Below are 16,460 nucleotides of genomic sequence, written 5' to 3'. Positions count from 1 at the left end.
CTAATACGATGGTGGTAATCATTTTGCAATTTATGCATGTGTCAAATCAATGCATTGTATACCCTATACTTACACAGTGTTATGTGTCAACTGTGTCTCCATAAAGCCGAAAAAATACTACTAAATAATTCTTCATATAAAAGCAGGAGTGCATTGTTTTCAAGAGCTTAGGTTTAGGGGTGGCTCAGTTGTTAAGCGACTGCCTTCGGCTCAGGTCATGATCCCGGGGTCCTAGGATCGAGCCCCGCATCGGGCTCCCTGCTCGGCGGGAAGCCTGCTTCTCCCTCTCCCGCTCCCCCTGCTTGTGTTCCCTCTCTCGCTGTGTCTCTCTCTGTCAAATAAATATATCAATAAAATCTTTAAAAAAAAAAAAAAGAGCTTAGGTTCAGGAGTTAGAATGTGACTCCTGATTCCATTTCATCAATGAGCTAACAGGCTGAGAGCAGAGGAAGGGACTTGCCCATAGTGAGGATTACAGGACCCAAGTCAGTAAAATGCTCAGGGTGTAGCCACCCAGCCTGGGGGGCCAGCCCCTACCTCTGCCCCCACCCTTTGGCAGGCGGCCCATGGAACTGCCCCAGACAGCCTGGCCTTGAAGCCCAGACCTGTGGGTGCCCCCCCCACCAGCCACAGGCATCTTGGCCCCCATTCCAGCGGCTGCCCCATCCTGTGGTTCCAGCCCCCCTCCCAGGCCTTGGCGCAGGATGAAAGGCTGAGGGGGAGGCTGGGAAGTGAGGGGACGCGGGCTGGGGGTGGAGGAGGAGCTGGCAGGGCTGGCCCCAAGCCATGGTGATCTCAAGGATGGAGCTGGGCTCTGCGGGGCGCTGGGTCCCCCCTGCCACGAAAGAGGCAGGAACCGGGGCCACCACCAGCACCTAGGGCCAGGGAGCCAGACCTCAGGCTGATCTGGCCCAACAGTTCCCCAGCTCTACTGTGAGTTCACACTGTGGGACCTTGGAGAAGTCACCTGTTCCAGCTCGGCCTCAGTTTCCCCATTTGTGAAAGGAAGGAATTGGATGAGAAGACTCCTGGCATCTATCCCATTGTTCTGAGTTTTTATTGCTCTATTTGGCTTCTGTCTTTCTATCTCCTCCCCTTCGCTGTCCGTCTCCCCCTCTGTTCCTCGGCAGTTCTGTCTTCTTTCTTTCTCTGTGACCCTCCACTTCTCCCAGCCAGTCACCCTATTTCTCTCCCTCCATCCCTGTTCCCCTATCTCGCTCTGTACCCCAGCTTGCATTATGAGCCATTGGCAGGACCACTTAGTCCTCCCAAACTGATTGAGGATGCACTCTGTGCCAGACCCTTGTGCTCAGTGTTGGGGTCCAACAGAGCACAAGAAATGGTGGGGTTCGGGGCTTTCCCAGGGAAGCTCCGAGATGGCCAGTCGTGTTCCGGGCCACCAGCTGTGTCCCTGGGATCAGAGTATGGAGGGGAGGTTGTACAGGCAGATCAGGGAGGAGTAGGGGAAGACTCTAGGCCCAGTGTGGGCAGAGGAACAAGACTCAGGCTTTGAACATTCAACTCACCCAAGCACAGCTCCCCCACCCCCCGCCTCTATCCTGATCTCTATGGGTCGGGGGGGGGGGGGGGGGAGCAGAAAGTCAGGCCAGAGCCAAGGTCAGATAGCATGAGAATGAAGCAGACAGGCTCCCCAGCCAGCCTGTTGGGGGCGGTTCCTGGCTCTGACACCTCTGTCAGAGAGCTCTCTGGGCTCATCTGTGAAATGGGTCCTGAAAGTACCAAATAAGGTGGGTCGTCCTGGGGCTTGACAAAGATGGCAGCGGGTAGGGCATCTACCGTGGAGCACAGCGAGCCCGCAGCAGGTGGGGCTGTTGACATCACACCCACATCTGCCTTTACGAAGCATCTTCCCATCTGCTGTGCTCCTTGTCACCCAAGTAACCTGCCCCTGGGGATCCCCTTTCCTCGGCCCCAGGATTGGCAGCCAGCGGGGACCCCGTGGGCCCAGCCCAGCTGGGGTTTCAGAGAAAGGCCTCGGGCTTCGGGCCAGGCCCAGGGCGAGATGGAGCGGCACCAGGCCAGGGTTTCTGCTGCGCGAGCCGGGCTTACAATGGAAAGTGCTGCCCTCCACAGTAACAGGCAAGGTCAGGGCCCCCGGGGGCCGCTCCCTGCCCGGAGCCTGCTGAGCCAGCTCCCGCTTTGTGCCACAGACCATGGGCCCTGGTGTCTGCCAGACTATAAAATGGGGGGTCGGCCCCCAGTCACCCACTGCACCAGCCCGCCCGCCTGCCCGCCTGCCTGTCCTTCAGCAGCAAGTAGCAGGTGCCCAGGTAAGAGGGAGACCCAGCAGCTGCTGAGAGCCCAGGGGAGGGGAGAGGAGAGGGGAGGCAGAGAGAGGGGGAGTTAGAGAGAGCCATAACAGGAGAGAGAGAAAGGCAGAGAGAGAGAGAGAAGATAAAAGTAAGCGAGAAAGACAGAGAGAGGGAGAGAGGGAGAGAGAGGGGGAGAGAGAGAGAGAGCGAGAGCGAGCGAGAGAGAATATCAACATCCCCAGGAAGGAAGGAGCCCAACTGCTAGCTCAGGGGAATGTTGATTCACAGAGTGACGTGGGGGTTGTGGGAGGGTAAGCAAGAGCCTGCAAGTCACAGATGTGGCCCAGATGTCTGGCCTGCCCAGAGTGGGCAGAGCACAGTGGAGGAAGGACAGTCCTCAGGGGAGGTGGGGGAGGGATCTGCCTGCCCCAACGAGCTGCTTCTTACACAAAGTGTTCAGGCATCAGCTGGACCAGAGGGTTTCAATCTGTGCTGACAGGCGGTCCTCAAATCCCTGGAAATTGTCTCCAAAATTAAAGGGGGCCCGGGACAAGGCATTCTTCAAACACTCAAAGGCATCCGTGACCCCAAAGCAATGAGGAGCTAAACGCATGGACCAGAGCCATCTCCAGCCAGTTCTCACGCATAGTCCCCATTTCAGAGCCCCCACCCCCACACGCACTGAATCCATCCTCTTGGCTCCCCTTTATGCCCCAGTCCCAGACCTGTGTCTGCACCCTCACACCCAGTCCTGGACAATGCCAGAGGGAAGAGTCAGGAACCAGCATGCATTCATTCCCTGAACAGGTGTCAGTGGAGAATCTCCTATGGGAGATGCTGCTGAGCCAAGTGCTGGGGACCAAGGGGTGGATTCATCCGAATAAGGAAACAGCGGAGCGATTAATAACCCAGTTGCTGGGTCCATCTGCTTGAGCTGAAACCAGAGTCCTACCTCTGAGTGGCGGGGTGCACTTGGGCGGGTCACCTCCCCTCTCTGAGCTCAGTGGGGATACGTGGCACCCACTGCACGGGGTCAGCGTTCATTCATGGGTGTAACAGGCCTGGAGTACCCCACATACTCCCAAAGGGGTCATGTTGTTGTTAATCTGGTGGGGCTAATGGATATCACACCAGCAGGGAAGTGTGGTGAGTGGTGTGTGCAGCTATAGGGCACAAAGGAAGGAGATAGTTGGGGAACAGGGGTGGAAGGGAGGGTGTGGCTGTTAGAAGGCCTGGAGGAAGGCATTTCAGGGACGCGTGGTCCCCAGACAGGGAATTTAGAATGAGAGAGAGAGCGAGCGCGAGTAAATGAGTTCAAAGAAGGCTGCAAACATCTGGTGGTGGGATGTGAGACTGGGGGAACAGCTTGAGGGTGCCATCCCTGAGTGACCTAGGCCAAAGTCTTCTTTACAGAGGTTTGCAGGTGGGGACCATGTCTCAGGCTGTGAAGGCCTCCACTACGGCCGCTGTGAACCCAGGGCCTGATGGGAAGGGGAAAGGGACCCCGGCCACAGGACCGGCCCCTGGCCCTGGCCCCGCCCTGGCCCCAGCATCCGTGCCAACGACCAAAGCGGGGGACCTGCCTCCCGGCAGCTTCAAGGTACGCACTCCCGCACATCCTCTCCCCTCCTCCCCTCTCCCCTCCCCTGCTCTTCCCCTCCCTTTACCAGTCCAGCCAGCCTGCACCAGTCTGGGTTCAGAGTTTCTGAAAAGCCAGAAACCACTAGCCGCCCCCCGCCCCCCCGGAGGTACTCTAGGAGCAGCAGGTGACCTCAGACCTTCCTGAAAATTCTTCGAAGCAGTGAGGACTGAAAGTGCTTCCCCAGTCCCCTGAGGTTAGGGTTGGTCTGGTTTCAAACTCCAGTGCGCAGGAGCTGGGGTCATTTCTCAACGCTGGGTTCACGACAAGCTCTCATGGGGTCCACGCCTGGCCGCCTTTTGTCCTTCCGTTACTTACTTAATCGTTCATTTGTATTTAGCCTTGAATAATACAACAACGCCTGCAAACACCGCCCCCCCCCCATTAAAAGCCAGAACTGGGTAAAAACCCTCTAACTCTGAAGTTTCCCCCATGAGCCCACCACCCTTCTCCCCTACTCAAGACAACCGCCTCAGTCACCCCTGCCTGCCATCCGCCTCCGTACATTTTTACGCCCTATTCCTTTAAAAGAAATTCCTTTGTTGGTGTTTTACGTGTTTTTAACTTCTTGAAATAGGCCATCTGCCATCATTCTGGGTTTTTCTCTTCCCTTTTCACCTACTATGAGATCGCGAACAGCCCTCTTCGTTGCTCTGTGTTGCTGTGGGTCACTCGTGTCGGCAGCTGTCTGATATTTCAGAGCGGGGCCGCCGGGTGGCGGCTAGCTCCACTCTGTCCACCGGGGCCAGGATGTCCTTATCTGCGTCTCCTGAGGCCCACATACCAGAGATCCTCTTGGGAGGACAAGCGTAGGGGTGCTGGGTCGAGAGTATGTGAACCTCTTCCTTGTGGAGCTGGGGAAACTGAGACCCGGAGAGGGAAGACACCTGCCTCGGTTGACAATGGCAAGGTTTCCCCAACTTGGGACAACAAGCAGATGAAAACTCAAAATAGTGGAGGCTCAGTGAAGCAGGGAATTAGCCCAAGTTCAATGCAGAGGCCCCTACGTTGAGGCAGGTGGACTGGCGAGTGTTTTCTGAGCATCAGCTCTGTGGCAGATACTGAGGCTGAGGCTGGAGGTGCAGAATTAGATCAACCCCATATCCCACCCCGGAGGAGCTCTTGGTCTTTGGAGGTTGAATAAAGGGGGAAAGGGGTGCATAGAGACCCAGAAGCAAAGCAGCAAGGACTGTATTACTTGTGCTAATAATGGGCTGAGCACAGTGCAGGAGCGCTCAAACAAGCCCACATGGGGCGAGACCATCAGGGAAGACTTCCTGGAGGAGGTGACATCTGAGCCTAGAGCAAGACAGAGAATATGAACTCCGAGACGGGGATGTATGGTGGAGGGGGCATTCCAGGCAGAAGGAACAGTACAGAGGAAGGAAGGATGATCTAACAGTCCCTAATGATGGTGCAGATACTGAGTTCGGAAGTGGAAGGAAGCGAGAACAGGATTGTTTCCACAGAATCTGGCTCATGGCCCACTCTCATATGATCTGTGCGGGCCTGCTTTTATTTATATAGGTATTTAACAAAGTTTTGACCTGGAGCTTCTTCAGATGGGAGGTGTACCTCCCCCCCTCACTCTGCATCCCTTTCCCCCCGGGACGGGGATTCTCTCTCCTGCAGCTGGTGGTCTTCGAGCAGGAGAACTTCCAGGGCCGCTGTGTGGAATTCTCTGGGGAGTGCTTGAACCTGGGAGACCGTGGCTTTGACCGAGTGCGCAGCCTCATCGTCACCTTGGGACCGTGAGTGTGGGTTGGGGGAGGATGTTCCCAGCGCCACGGTAAAATAATAATAAGAAGAAAATACGGTAGCCACCATTTACTAGGCACCTGCTCCATGCCTGCCCACCATGCTAGCTGAGTCACATATGTTATTTCCAGTCCTCATCTCAAACTCGGCGGGGGGGAGGTCTTACTCCCCTTCCCATTTTACAGATAAAGAAACTGAGGTCCAGAGAAGTGATTTGATCAGCATCAGGTCACACTCACAGCGAGTCATGATGCGGGGGCAGAAATGCTGTCTCTCTATAGAAGGAGCCCTGCCCATCACTGAGGGCAGGAAGAGACCAGAGGGCCCAAGGGTCCACAAACTATATCCCCTCTCCTGGGCATCAGGCAGCCCTGTGAGAAATAATAAGCATCTGTTGAGCACCCATGAGGTACCAGATACTGACAGAGGGCTTTACCTAGATGATCGCTATGTAAGGTGGGGACTATTCTTATGCCCATTTGACAGTTGGGGAAACGGAGGCTCAGGGGGATTAAGTCCCTTGGCCAAGCACGTAGTGGTAAGTGGCAGAGCCTGGATACAACTTAGGTCAATCGGTGTCATCCACAGTGCTTTTGTCACCATACTCCACTGCCTACCCCTGACTCTCTGGGCTTCTCTGGTCCTTAGTGACCCCCATGCAAAGCAGGAATAATTGTCCCTTTGCTCATAGTGACTGTAACAGCCCCAACCCCTGTGGGCTGATGTCAGGGCACAAGACAAGACCCCCATGGCCCCTTTGCCTCTTGTCTTACCAGCCCCAAATCCCCTAAGGGATATGCTCAGCCTGTGCGCCCAGCAGTGTGGGACAGAGATAGGCTTTGAGGTCAGTCAGGCCTGAGTTCGAGTCCCACCTCCCCCATTCACCTTGTACAGTCTCCGAGCCTCAGTTTCCCCACCTCTGAAATGGGGAGAGTAAGGGTCCCGACTACCCTCCACGGGATTATTCTGAGGCCTGGAGGAGGTAAGGCAGCATGGGCCTGACCCTGTGTGAGTGTCCCAATGTAGTGAGTGACAACGACAATCATTTACCCTCCCCATTGTCCTGTGAGTTCAGCCAAGTCACCTCGGTTCCAGGGTAGGTGGTGGAGAGGGGCGCGCTTCTACTTCCTGCACCCACCCCCACCCCTGGTGTGGTCAACACAGCCTCAGCCCCACCCTCAGCCCCAAAGCCCAGCTGGGAACAGAAGCGGATGTGGCCAATTTGGGTTTTCAGGCTTTTTTTGGTGACAGTGACTCAAACCCAGAGTATTTCTCCTCCAACAAAGATGCAGCTGGTCTTTGGTGTGTGCTCTGGGGCTGTGCCCAATGGGGAGAGAAAAGAGGCTGTGGTCCAGTGCCCTGAGTCTGTGTCAGGCCCCACAGGGTTGTGGGAGAGATTGTGGTAGAAAAAGGATGGAGCGGGTGAGGTGGGCCAGGGAAGGAGGGGAGAGGGGTGCCTTCAACACAGGAGTGGGGAGAGGGACAGGGCATGAAACTTAGGAGCCTTCACCCTGACACCTGACACCATCCCAGGACCTTAGCCGGTGACTTAACCTCTCTGAGCCTCAGTTTCCATATCTGTAACTTAATATTCTTGCCCTATTTCTCTCCTTGCTCATAAGGCTCCAATGAGCCACAGGAGATAAGAAAATACTTTGCAATAAATACTTACAGTTCCTCATTCTTTTTTTTTTCTATTTAATGTTCTTTAATAAACCTTTACAAATTTCTCTTTTTTTGTATATTCTGCATGTTCTTTTTTATTATTATTATGTTATGTTAATCACCATACATTACATCATTAGTTTTTGATGTAGTGTTCCATGATTCATTGTTTGTGCATAACACCCGGTGCTCCATGCAGAATGTGCCCTCTTTAATACCCATCCCCAGGCCAACCCATCCCCCCACCCCCTCAGTTTGTTTTTCAGAGTCCATCGTCTCTCATAGTTTGCCTCCCCCTCCGATTTCCCCCTCTTCATTCTTCCCCTCCTGCTATCTTCTTCTTTTTCTTTTTTCTTAAAATATGTTGCGTTATTTGTTTCAGAAATACAGGTCTGTGATTCAGCAGTCTTGCACAATTCACAGCGCTCACCGTAGCACATACCCTCCCCAATGTCTATCACCCAGCCACCCCATCCCTCCCACCCCCGACCACTCCAGCAACCCTCAGTTTGTTTCCTGAGATTAAGAATTCCTCATATCAGTGAGGTCATCTGATACATGTCTTTCTCTGATTGACTTATTTCACTCAGCATAACACCCTCCAGTTCCATCCACGTGGTTGCAAATGGCAAGATCTCATTCCTTTTGATGGCTGCATAATATTCCATTGTGTGTATATACCCCATCTTCTTTATCCATTCATCTGTCGATGGGCATCTTGGCTCTTTCCACAGTTTGGCTATTGTGGACACTGCTGCTATAAACATTGGGGTACACATACCCCTTCAGATCCCTACATTTGTATCTTTGGGGTAAATACCCAGTAGGGCAATTGCTGGATCATATGGTAGCTCTATTTTCATACAGTTCCTCATTCTTATAACAGGTCCTCACTGGGTGTTATGACTCCCAGAGTTATGACAGGGGAAGTTTTGGGGAGGTGGGCAGGGTGGCAAGACCACATCAGTATCTGTCCTTCTGTAAGCTCGGACCTCCAGCAGCTTTCCTCCCTTTTTAACCATCCAAGATAGTATTCATTGTGCTTTCTCTGTGCAGGACTTGCTCTGTGCATGCCTTTTTAGATCCTCATAACCTGACAAGGTAGATGTAATCTTTCCTCTCTTCTCCTGAGGCTTAATGAGCTTGAGGGTCTTGCTGAAGTCACTCAGCAAATAACTGATGAGCTGAGATTAGAACTTAAGTCTGTCTGTTTTCAGAGTCAGTGCTTTTAACTCCTACCTGGCACCATTTTCCAAGGCTCCCTTCCCATCCACCCATCCATCCATCCATCATCCATCTACTTACCATTCATTTAGCCATCTGTCTATACATCATTGTATCCATCCATCCATCCATCCATCCATCCATTCATCCATTTTCCATTTATTCATCCATCTGCTTACCCCTCTCCCTCCTTCCCCCTATCCATCAATACATCCATCCATCCACCCAGCCATCTGTTTTTTACCCATCTATCTACCTACCTATCCACCCACCTACCCATCCATTCATCTACCCATCCACTCAACTATTACTCCATCCATCCATCCATCCATCCATCCATCCATCCATCCATCCTTTTCTTATCTACTCCAAATCAAGCAGGGCTGAGGCAGATTCCCCTCTATTCTAGGAGCACATCTCCATCTTCAAGTCTGTCACTCCAGGGTGGGTTGGCTCATTCCTCAGACAAGGACCTTAGGCTCCTGGGACTCATCATGTTTCAGTCCATGGTGGTAGCTCATCCCCCACCTGCCCCCCATCTCCTTCTGGATTGAGGAAGATCCCAGAGAGATGATACTGATGTCAGTGTCCCTCTTGTTCCCTGAGAACTCCTGAACCCATATAGAGCAAAGGTCAAGGGGTCCCTTCACTTCAAACTTCTCATCAACCTTCCCCAGAACCACGGGGGTCCTTTTAACACAAGTTCACTTCCCATCCTTAAATCAGGCTGCACTGGGAAAACCAGGAAAAGCCCCATTTGACTTCCAACTTGTAACCAGTTCTCCTAGAGGACTGAACAGCTTCAAATGCAGCCACATTTAATTCTCAGAAGCATCTGAGAGGCAGTTCTCTCCCACTGCCCCATGGCAACTACCAAGTGTGTTCCGTATTCCAGGCCAGTCCTTATCAAACGTATGATTCAACCACCTGTATCAACTTTCCCCTTACCCCTGTATTTCCAGGACTATTATTTATTTAATATATTTCATTTTAAATGACCCTTTTGAACACGGATAAGTATATCTTTAAAGAACCTTTGCATCACTTGCACAAAGAGAAAGCCAGCATCACTTGCTATCAGTAAGAGGTACCCATAAAAAATGAACACAATGAACACAAAACAGTGCCATTAGACCTTTGCCTGCTCAAGGCTCTGGGCGAACGGCTGTTCTTGCCTTGTTCCAGAAAGAGAGGCTAGCGAGTGTTGGAGGTCCATTAGCATCCAACAGAGACTTTTTCCTAGCTGTAAATCAAGTTTAAAATAAAATATCTTCTTATGTCTATTTTACTCCAGGTTCTTGTAGTACTTAAATGATGTGAATCCCACAACTGGGGAAACATTTTGCTCACATAATGTCACTATCTCATTTAATCCTCCACCAACTCCAAGAAAATAGGCATATTTTTTTTTTAAGATTTTATTTATTTATTTGACAGAGAGAGAGAGACACCAAGAGAGGGAACACAAGCGGGGGGGTGGGAGAGGGAGAAGCAGGCCCCCCACCGAGCAGGGAGCCCGACGCGGGGCTCGATCCAGGACCCTGGGATCATGACCCAAGCCGAAGGCAGACACCTAATGACTGAGCCACTCAGGTGCCCCCAAAATAGGCATATTAGATGAAACAACCAAGCCTCAGAGAGGTAGAGCCACTTGCCCATGGTCACACAGCCAGTAAATAACATGGCCTAGGATCCAACCCACTGGCCTCAGGGCTGCCTTGCAAGGGAATGGGGAGGGCTTCTGCTGATGGTTTCTCTCCTTCTTGTCTTTGCTCCTCCTGGGCCCCCGTCATTCTGTCCATCGCTCTTACATCCAGCTGGGTCGCCTTTGAGCAGTCCAACTTCCGGGGGGAGATGTTCGTCCTGGAGAAGGGCGAGTACCCACGCTGGGACACGTGGTCGAGCAGCTACCGCAGCGACAGGCTCATGTCCTTCCGGCCTATCAGGATGGTGAGTGGTTCCTAAGCTGGTCCTGGGGGATCAGTGGGCAGGGCAGGAGGCAGGGGTCAGGTGTGATGGCAGGCAAGAGAATGGGGGATGAGCCAGGGAAAGAAGGAGGAATGGCAGGCAGGGAGGCATGATGACCAAGGGCGCTGGGCTCTGGTGCTCATCGATTCTTCAGATGTCCCTGGCACCCAGCCCCTGCTAGGAGCCCTGGAGAAATGAGAAACATGAACCCTGGTTTTTTCCCTTCCCTGCTGCTTTTGAGACTCAGTATCCCAGCTGTCAGAGCTAGAAACTTCAGTGTCTTCCTTGCTTCTGTTTGTGGAATGTTTCTGATTCCTGACTGCACATTAGACCCTCCTAAGAGGCTTTGAAAATCCCAGTGTTCATCCAACACATCAAACGTGCAGGTTCAAGCTTGTGTGGGAGCTGAGAAGATGGATGTTGTAAAAAGGCACCTTGAACTTCATGATGATAAGACAATGTATTGAATGAGCTCCTTTATAATATTTAACTGAGTTAAATAGTATAACTTAAGACTCAAAGCCAAGATCAGTGGATCAGTGGTGTTATCCCCAAGTTCAGTTTTTCCAGAAATGTGTTGATTACGACTCATGAAACAGCCATGTCTTGATTCACCAGTGTTGATTTCCAGTGGTAACCAACTTTTGCCTCCATGATGGGAATTTTCTTTCTTTTTCTTTTAAGATTTTATTTATTCATTTTGAGAGAGCAAGTGAGAGAGAGAGAGAGAGAGAGAGAGAGAGCACAAGCCAAGGGGAGGAGCAGAGGGAGAGGGAGACTCCCCACCAAGCAGGGAGCTCAATACGGGGCTCGATCCCAGGACCCCAGGATCATGACCTGAGCCAAAGGCAGATGCTTAACTGACTGAGCCACCCAGGTGCCCCCATGATAGGAATTTTCATGAAGAATATTCATGAATGTCCATGATGCCAACTGTCTTGGCATCACCAAACTTATCTTAATAGATTGTTCAACCACATCATTCCCAATGTATTTCTCAGAATTTGGGCCTCAGTTATCAGGCTATAATGAACCTTTGTAAGAATTCATAGATTCATCTTGGGGTACCTGGGTGGCTCAGTCAGTTAAGCATCCGACTGTTGCTTTTGGCTCAGGTCATAATCTCAGAGTCGTGAAATCGAGTCCCACATATGGCTCCATGCTGGGTGTGGAATCTGCTTAAGATTCTCTCTCTCTCCCTCTGCCCCTCCCCCCACCTCCCCCTACCCCCCCCACCCCCCCCAAACCTCCCCGGGCTCAGTGCATGTGCATGCTCTCTCTCTCTAAAAAAAAAAGAAAGAAAAAAAACAGAAAATAATTCATAGATTTATCTCTTAGTCAATGGTCCTTAAAAGGCAATCTCTGTCAACAAAGCTTGTTTGGAGGACTGATTAGCCAGGGCATTTTCAGTAGCTACAAGAGCTTTACTGTCCAATACTCTAGGCAGTAGCCATATGTGGCTGTTGAATGCTTAAATCTTGACTCATCTGAATAGAGATGTGCTCTTAGTGTAACATAGAAAACCAGGATTTGAATACATAGTAAAAAATAAATAAGAATCTAACTAGCTGGTTAATGTTGCTATATTGGTTGCATATTGAAATTATAATAGGTTGGACGTATTTGCTTACATAAAATATATTATTAAGAAAAAAAAATCCCAGTGCCTGGAGCCCACCCCAGACCAATTAAATCGGAATCTTCAGGGCTGGGTCCCAGGCACTGATATCTTTTTCATGCCCAGCAGGTAGTCTCTGTGTAGCTGGGGCTGAGAGCACCAGTCCACTCTCTCCTCTCCATCTCGGCCATTGTCCTGGTGTGGGCCACCATTATCTCTTCCTTGGACAGCTCCAGCTCCCTCCCCACTGGGTTCCCTGACTCCTTCCCAGCTCTGGCTCCTAGGAAATAAGATGAATGTCTCACCTGACCATCCTCCACTTAGAGTCATGCATTCAAACCACTATCGGTTGAGCTCTTTCTGCCAGGCTCCGTTGCAGGCTCTGGCTAGGCAAGGTCCCTGCTCTCACGGGAGGCAGCTGCTGAAAACCTGATCACAGAAATCAATCTATAAGCACAAAGCACGTAGCCCGTGCTGCACAGGGGCCATGCCATGTGCTGGGAGAGCAGGAGAGGAGAGCAGGGCTCCGATGGGGAGGTGAGGGGGGTGGAAGCAGTCCAGGGGTGCTCAGGGAAGCCAGCCCCCAGAGGATGGGATTGGAGTCAGCCACAGGAAGCCTGGAAGGCTTCTCCACTGCAAAGTGAGTGCAGAGTCCCCTGAAGCACAGATGAACTGATGTCCAGAAACCTGAAAACACCTGGTGTGGCTGTGGCCTAGGGACCGGAGGGAAGAAGGGTGCAAGATGGGAGGGGAGGAATGAAATGTTTCTCTGAAAGGTTCTTCTGCCTTTCGCCAGCTGTGTGACGTCAATCAAGAATTTTGACCTCTCTGAGACTCTGCCTCTTTGGTCATAATGAAAACAGTAATGCATCAATGTTTCGGTAGCACTTGGCATATGCCAGGCGTTGTGCTAAGGGTGCTGTATGGATTGCTTCATTTAATCCTCATGACAACGCCATAAAATCAAGGCTGTTATCCCCTTTCCCCTGATGAGGAGGGTCCTTCCAGGCTGGATAGTAGCAATCCCGGGCAAGTCCCATGGTGGCCTGAGCAGACTCAGCTCTCTCTCTCTCCACACCCAGGGGGCCTCTCGAAGTTACTTCTCTTTGCCCCGTTCATACTTCACATGCCTGACACAGTCTCGCCTTTCCTAGGACTCCCAGGAGCACAAGATCTGCCTGTTTGAAGGTGCCAACTTCAAGGGCAACACCATGGAGATCCAGGAGGACGACGTGCCCAGTCTCTGGGTCTACGGCTTCTGTGACCGTGTGGGCAGTGCGAGGGTCGTCAGTGGAACGTAAGCACCCCTCCGGCCAGGCCCTTGGCTTCTGCTTCAAGCCCAGACAGACTCAAAGGCTATCCTCCTTATAGGATATAAGATCGGGTGCATAGGAAAGGCCGCACGGCTACTCCCAAATTCTCCCGGGGCTGGTGCCTGGGATTCCACCCACAGAGCTTTCCTCCTCTGGAGAGTGGATTCGTCCTCTGACGAATTACATGCCCATGTAAACAAACCTGGTAATTGGTTCTAAAAAGATGGAAGGTGGAGAGAATAAACACTTCCAGACCCAGTCTGGGATTGGAGAAATAAGTGAGAGAGGCAGAGCAGATGCAGGTCGATGAGTCTAGATGTGTCTTCAGGGACATCCAGCCCTCTGGGGAAATGAGCAGAATGACTTCTGAGAGCCGAGACTGTGAATGCAGGGGGGTTGACCAGTCACCGAGGTGCTGTGAGACCCGGGTGAGCCCTGTGCCCGTCTCTGTGCCTCAGTATTGCCGTCTGCACAATGGGCACACCAGACTCCTTGATCTAAAAGGGCCCCTTACCCAAACTCTTCAGATTTGAAGCTTTCCAAACAGAGCCCCGGGAACTCGTTTCTGTGAGAACACAGAGGAGGACTGGATGCCCCAAGGAGGTTACTGTATCCATCCCTGTGCCTCTGGTAAACCGTGCCAGACACACCTGGTCTCCTCCAGGCAAATATAGGGCTTCTGTCTCTCACCCAGACTCTTTCTGAGTTCCTGTAACAGCATCAGGCTCAGGCTTTTTGCTTGGCCTTTCCTCCCTGAAACCCGCATCCCTGCACGCAAGCCATCTGAAATTTACTAAGCTTGGCCTGTGAGCCAGGCAACCCGCTAGGACCCTGGGGGACGCAGGGGTGAATAAGGCTTAATTCCTGCCTTCAGGGGGCTCACTCAGCCCAGCAGGGAGGCCCACGTATCCCCCATGAGGTGATGTCCAGCATCACTGGGTCAGAGATTGTCCACACAGGAGCTCAGAGGAGGAAGGGAGGTTTCTGGGACCTGGATGTGCCTGCTGGAGTGGAGGACAGGTCAGAGGTTTATCCGAGGGGGCTAGAACTTAAAGCAGACTTTGAAAGATGGGCAGGGGGTGTGGGAGAGGCCTGGACAGACCCTCCCAGCACAGGCAATGACAGAAGTCAGAAATGAGTCATTGATGATAACGATGTACCGAGCACTGTGCGAATTCATTCTCAGTGAATAGCTAGGGAATCTTTGTAACAAACCGATGCGGTAGGTGCATTAGCATCACTTCGCAGAAAGCAAGCTGGAGTTCGGCTAAGCCCTCGACTTCGATTCTCGCAGCTAGTAAGCGGCAGAGCTAGGATCTGAACCAGGCATTGCTGATACCAGAATGCCCGTCCCCAACCACTACGTGTAAACTCACTTACACACAAAGGAAACCATTATTTGAAAGGAGGCGCCTCCTTCTTCTCTGCCTTACGGCTAACCAGTCCCCAAGGCCTATCCTCGTCCCTTCCAACCTGTGCCGTAAGCCCCGGGCCACCCCCGCCAGTGGGATGCGCATTAATCTCCCTACCGCGCACGCGCACACACACCCCGTATACTTAGTAAGAGCTTCTGGTACGTTTTCCCAGGTCTGCCCCGTAATAAATCAGCCCTAGAGACCACTCCCACTTTCTAGAAGGGGAAACCAAGGTCTTTTAGAGAGGTGAGTAGGAAGCCCCAGGAAGGGACAAAGCCAGGACAGAGGAGCTGCGCCCGCTTCCTGTGACCCAAGCCCATGATGGATGGAGAGCGGATTACAGGGATGGGTGGAGAGGAACAGGCCCGGGCTGGGGTCCCGGTGCCAGGCAGGGAGGCTGGCGTCTCCACACTGTCCTTCTTGCTTCCCTCCCAGCTGGGTCGGCTATCAATATCCCGGCTACCGCGGGTACCAGTACCTCCTGGAGCCAGGCGACTTCCGGCACTGGAACGAGTGGGGGGCCTTCCAGCCGCAGATGCAGGCCGTGCGGCGCCTGCGCGACAGGCAGTGGCACCGTGAGGGCTGCTTCCCAGTCCTGGCCGCCGAGCCCCCCAAGTGAATCCATACCCAGCTCTTCTCCCTTGCCCCACCCCTCCCTCAGACTCAGTTTCCCCATCTTTCCCGTGCAAATAAAAGTTCCTAAAGACAAAATGTCTCCTGGATCTGTACATAGATGTGAGCTTTGGGGTCCCCCATCATTGCCGGCATATGACTTCCTCAGGCTTTTTTTTTTTTTTTTTTTTGAAGATTTATTTATTTATCTGAGAGAGAGAGAGAGAGTGCAAGAACATGTGAACCGGGGGAGGGGCAGAAGGAGAGGGAGAGAATCCCAAGCAGACTCCCCACTAAGTGCAGAACCCAACGTCGGGCTCAATCCCAGGACCCTGAGATCATGACCTCAGCGGAAGGCAGCTGCTTAACCAACTGAGCCACCCAGGCGCCCCATCCTCAGTCTTAATAATTATGTATACTAGTAATAAAAACAGCAAGCACTTCGAAGTTCTTTACACACATTCCCTTAGCGTACCTTTTTGACTACTTTAGGAGACTGGTATTGTAATCACTCCAATTTCCTCATCTGTTAAATGAACAGATGAGGAAATTGAGGCTCAGAGAGGGAAAGTAACTTGCCCAAGGTCACACAGCCAGTCGAAATTTGAACCCAGGCAGGGTGGCGCTGAGCCTATGCTCTTAAACAAATCTGTGTTTTCAAACTCGACTCCTTCGTGCACGCTCATGATTTTTTGCCTTCTCTGCTTAACGCCTGTTTTGTTATTTACTTAATATATTTTTTTAAATAGACCTCCTATTTTGTGCTTGGAGGCATTGATGTGTAAATAAAGCTTCGTAACACTACAGGAAGCGGAAAATCGGCATCATATGCCATAGGTAGAAAGCAACTGTGTAAATACAATTTTAAGAAGGCCAAGTATCGAACAGACACATCACTCTGTAAGCCCATTACCTGCGTGCTCTTTGATAAGATAGGTGATTAGCAAGTGTTGGAGAGAGATATGAAAGACATGC

General features: G+C 51.9%; 1 protein-coding gene across 1 annotated transcript; it reads left to right on the top strand.

Annotated features, from left to right (window-relative positions):
* The first annotated feature begins 3,689 nt into the window (after positions 1-3,689).
* On the top strand, positions 3,690-15,578 carry CRYBB1 (crystallin beta B1). Its single transcript, XM_027576720.2, has 5 exons — positions 3,690-3,873; positions 5,545-5,663; positions 10,377-10,509; positions 13,300-13,442; positions 15,309-15,578. The coding sequence occupies exons 1-5, from the start codon at positions 3,706-3,708 to the stop codon at positions 15,490-15,492; spliced, it is 747 nt and encodes a 248-aa protein (XP_027432521.1). The 5' UTR covers positions 3,690-3,705; the 3' UTR covers positions 15,493-15,578.
* Positions 15,579-16,460: the final 882 nt, after the last annotated feature.

The sequence above is a fragment of the Zalophus californianus genome, chromosome 14 (assembly GCF_009762305.2).
Source record: "Zalophus californianus isolate mZalCal1 chromosome 14, mZalCal1.pri.v2, whole genome shotgun sequence".
Lineage (NCBI taxonomy): Eukaryota > Metazoa > Chordata > Mammalia > Carnivora > Otariidae > Zalophus > Zalophus californianus.
The sequence above is the reverse complement of the archived record's forward strand: the minus strand, read 5'-3'. Positions and strand labels throughout refer to the sequence as shown.

Coding starts and splice junctions, on each gene's coding strand:
- CRYBB1 (XM_027576720.2), top strand. CDS start 3,706: ATGTCTCAGGCTGTGAAGGCCTCCACTACGGCCGCTGTGAACCCAGGG. Junction 3,874..5,544: donor TGCCTCCCGGCAGCTTCAAG/GTACGCACTCCC, acceptor TCTCTCCTGCAG/CTGGTGGTCTTCGAGCAGGA. Junction 10,510..13,299: donor CCTTCCGGCCTATCAGGATG/GTGAGTGGTTCC, acceptor CGCCTTTCCTAG/GACTCCCAGGAGCACAAGAT.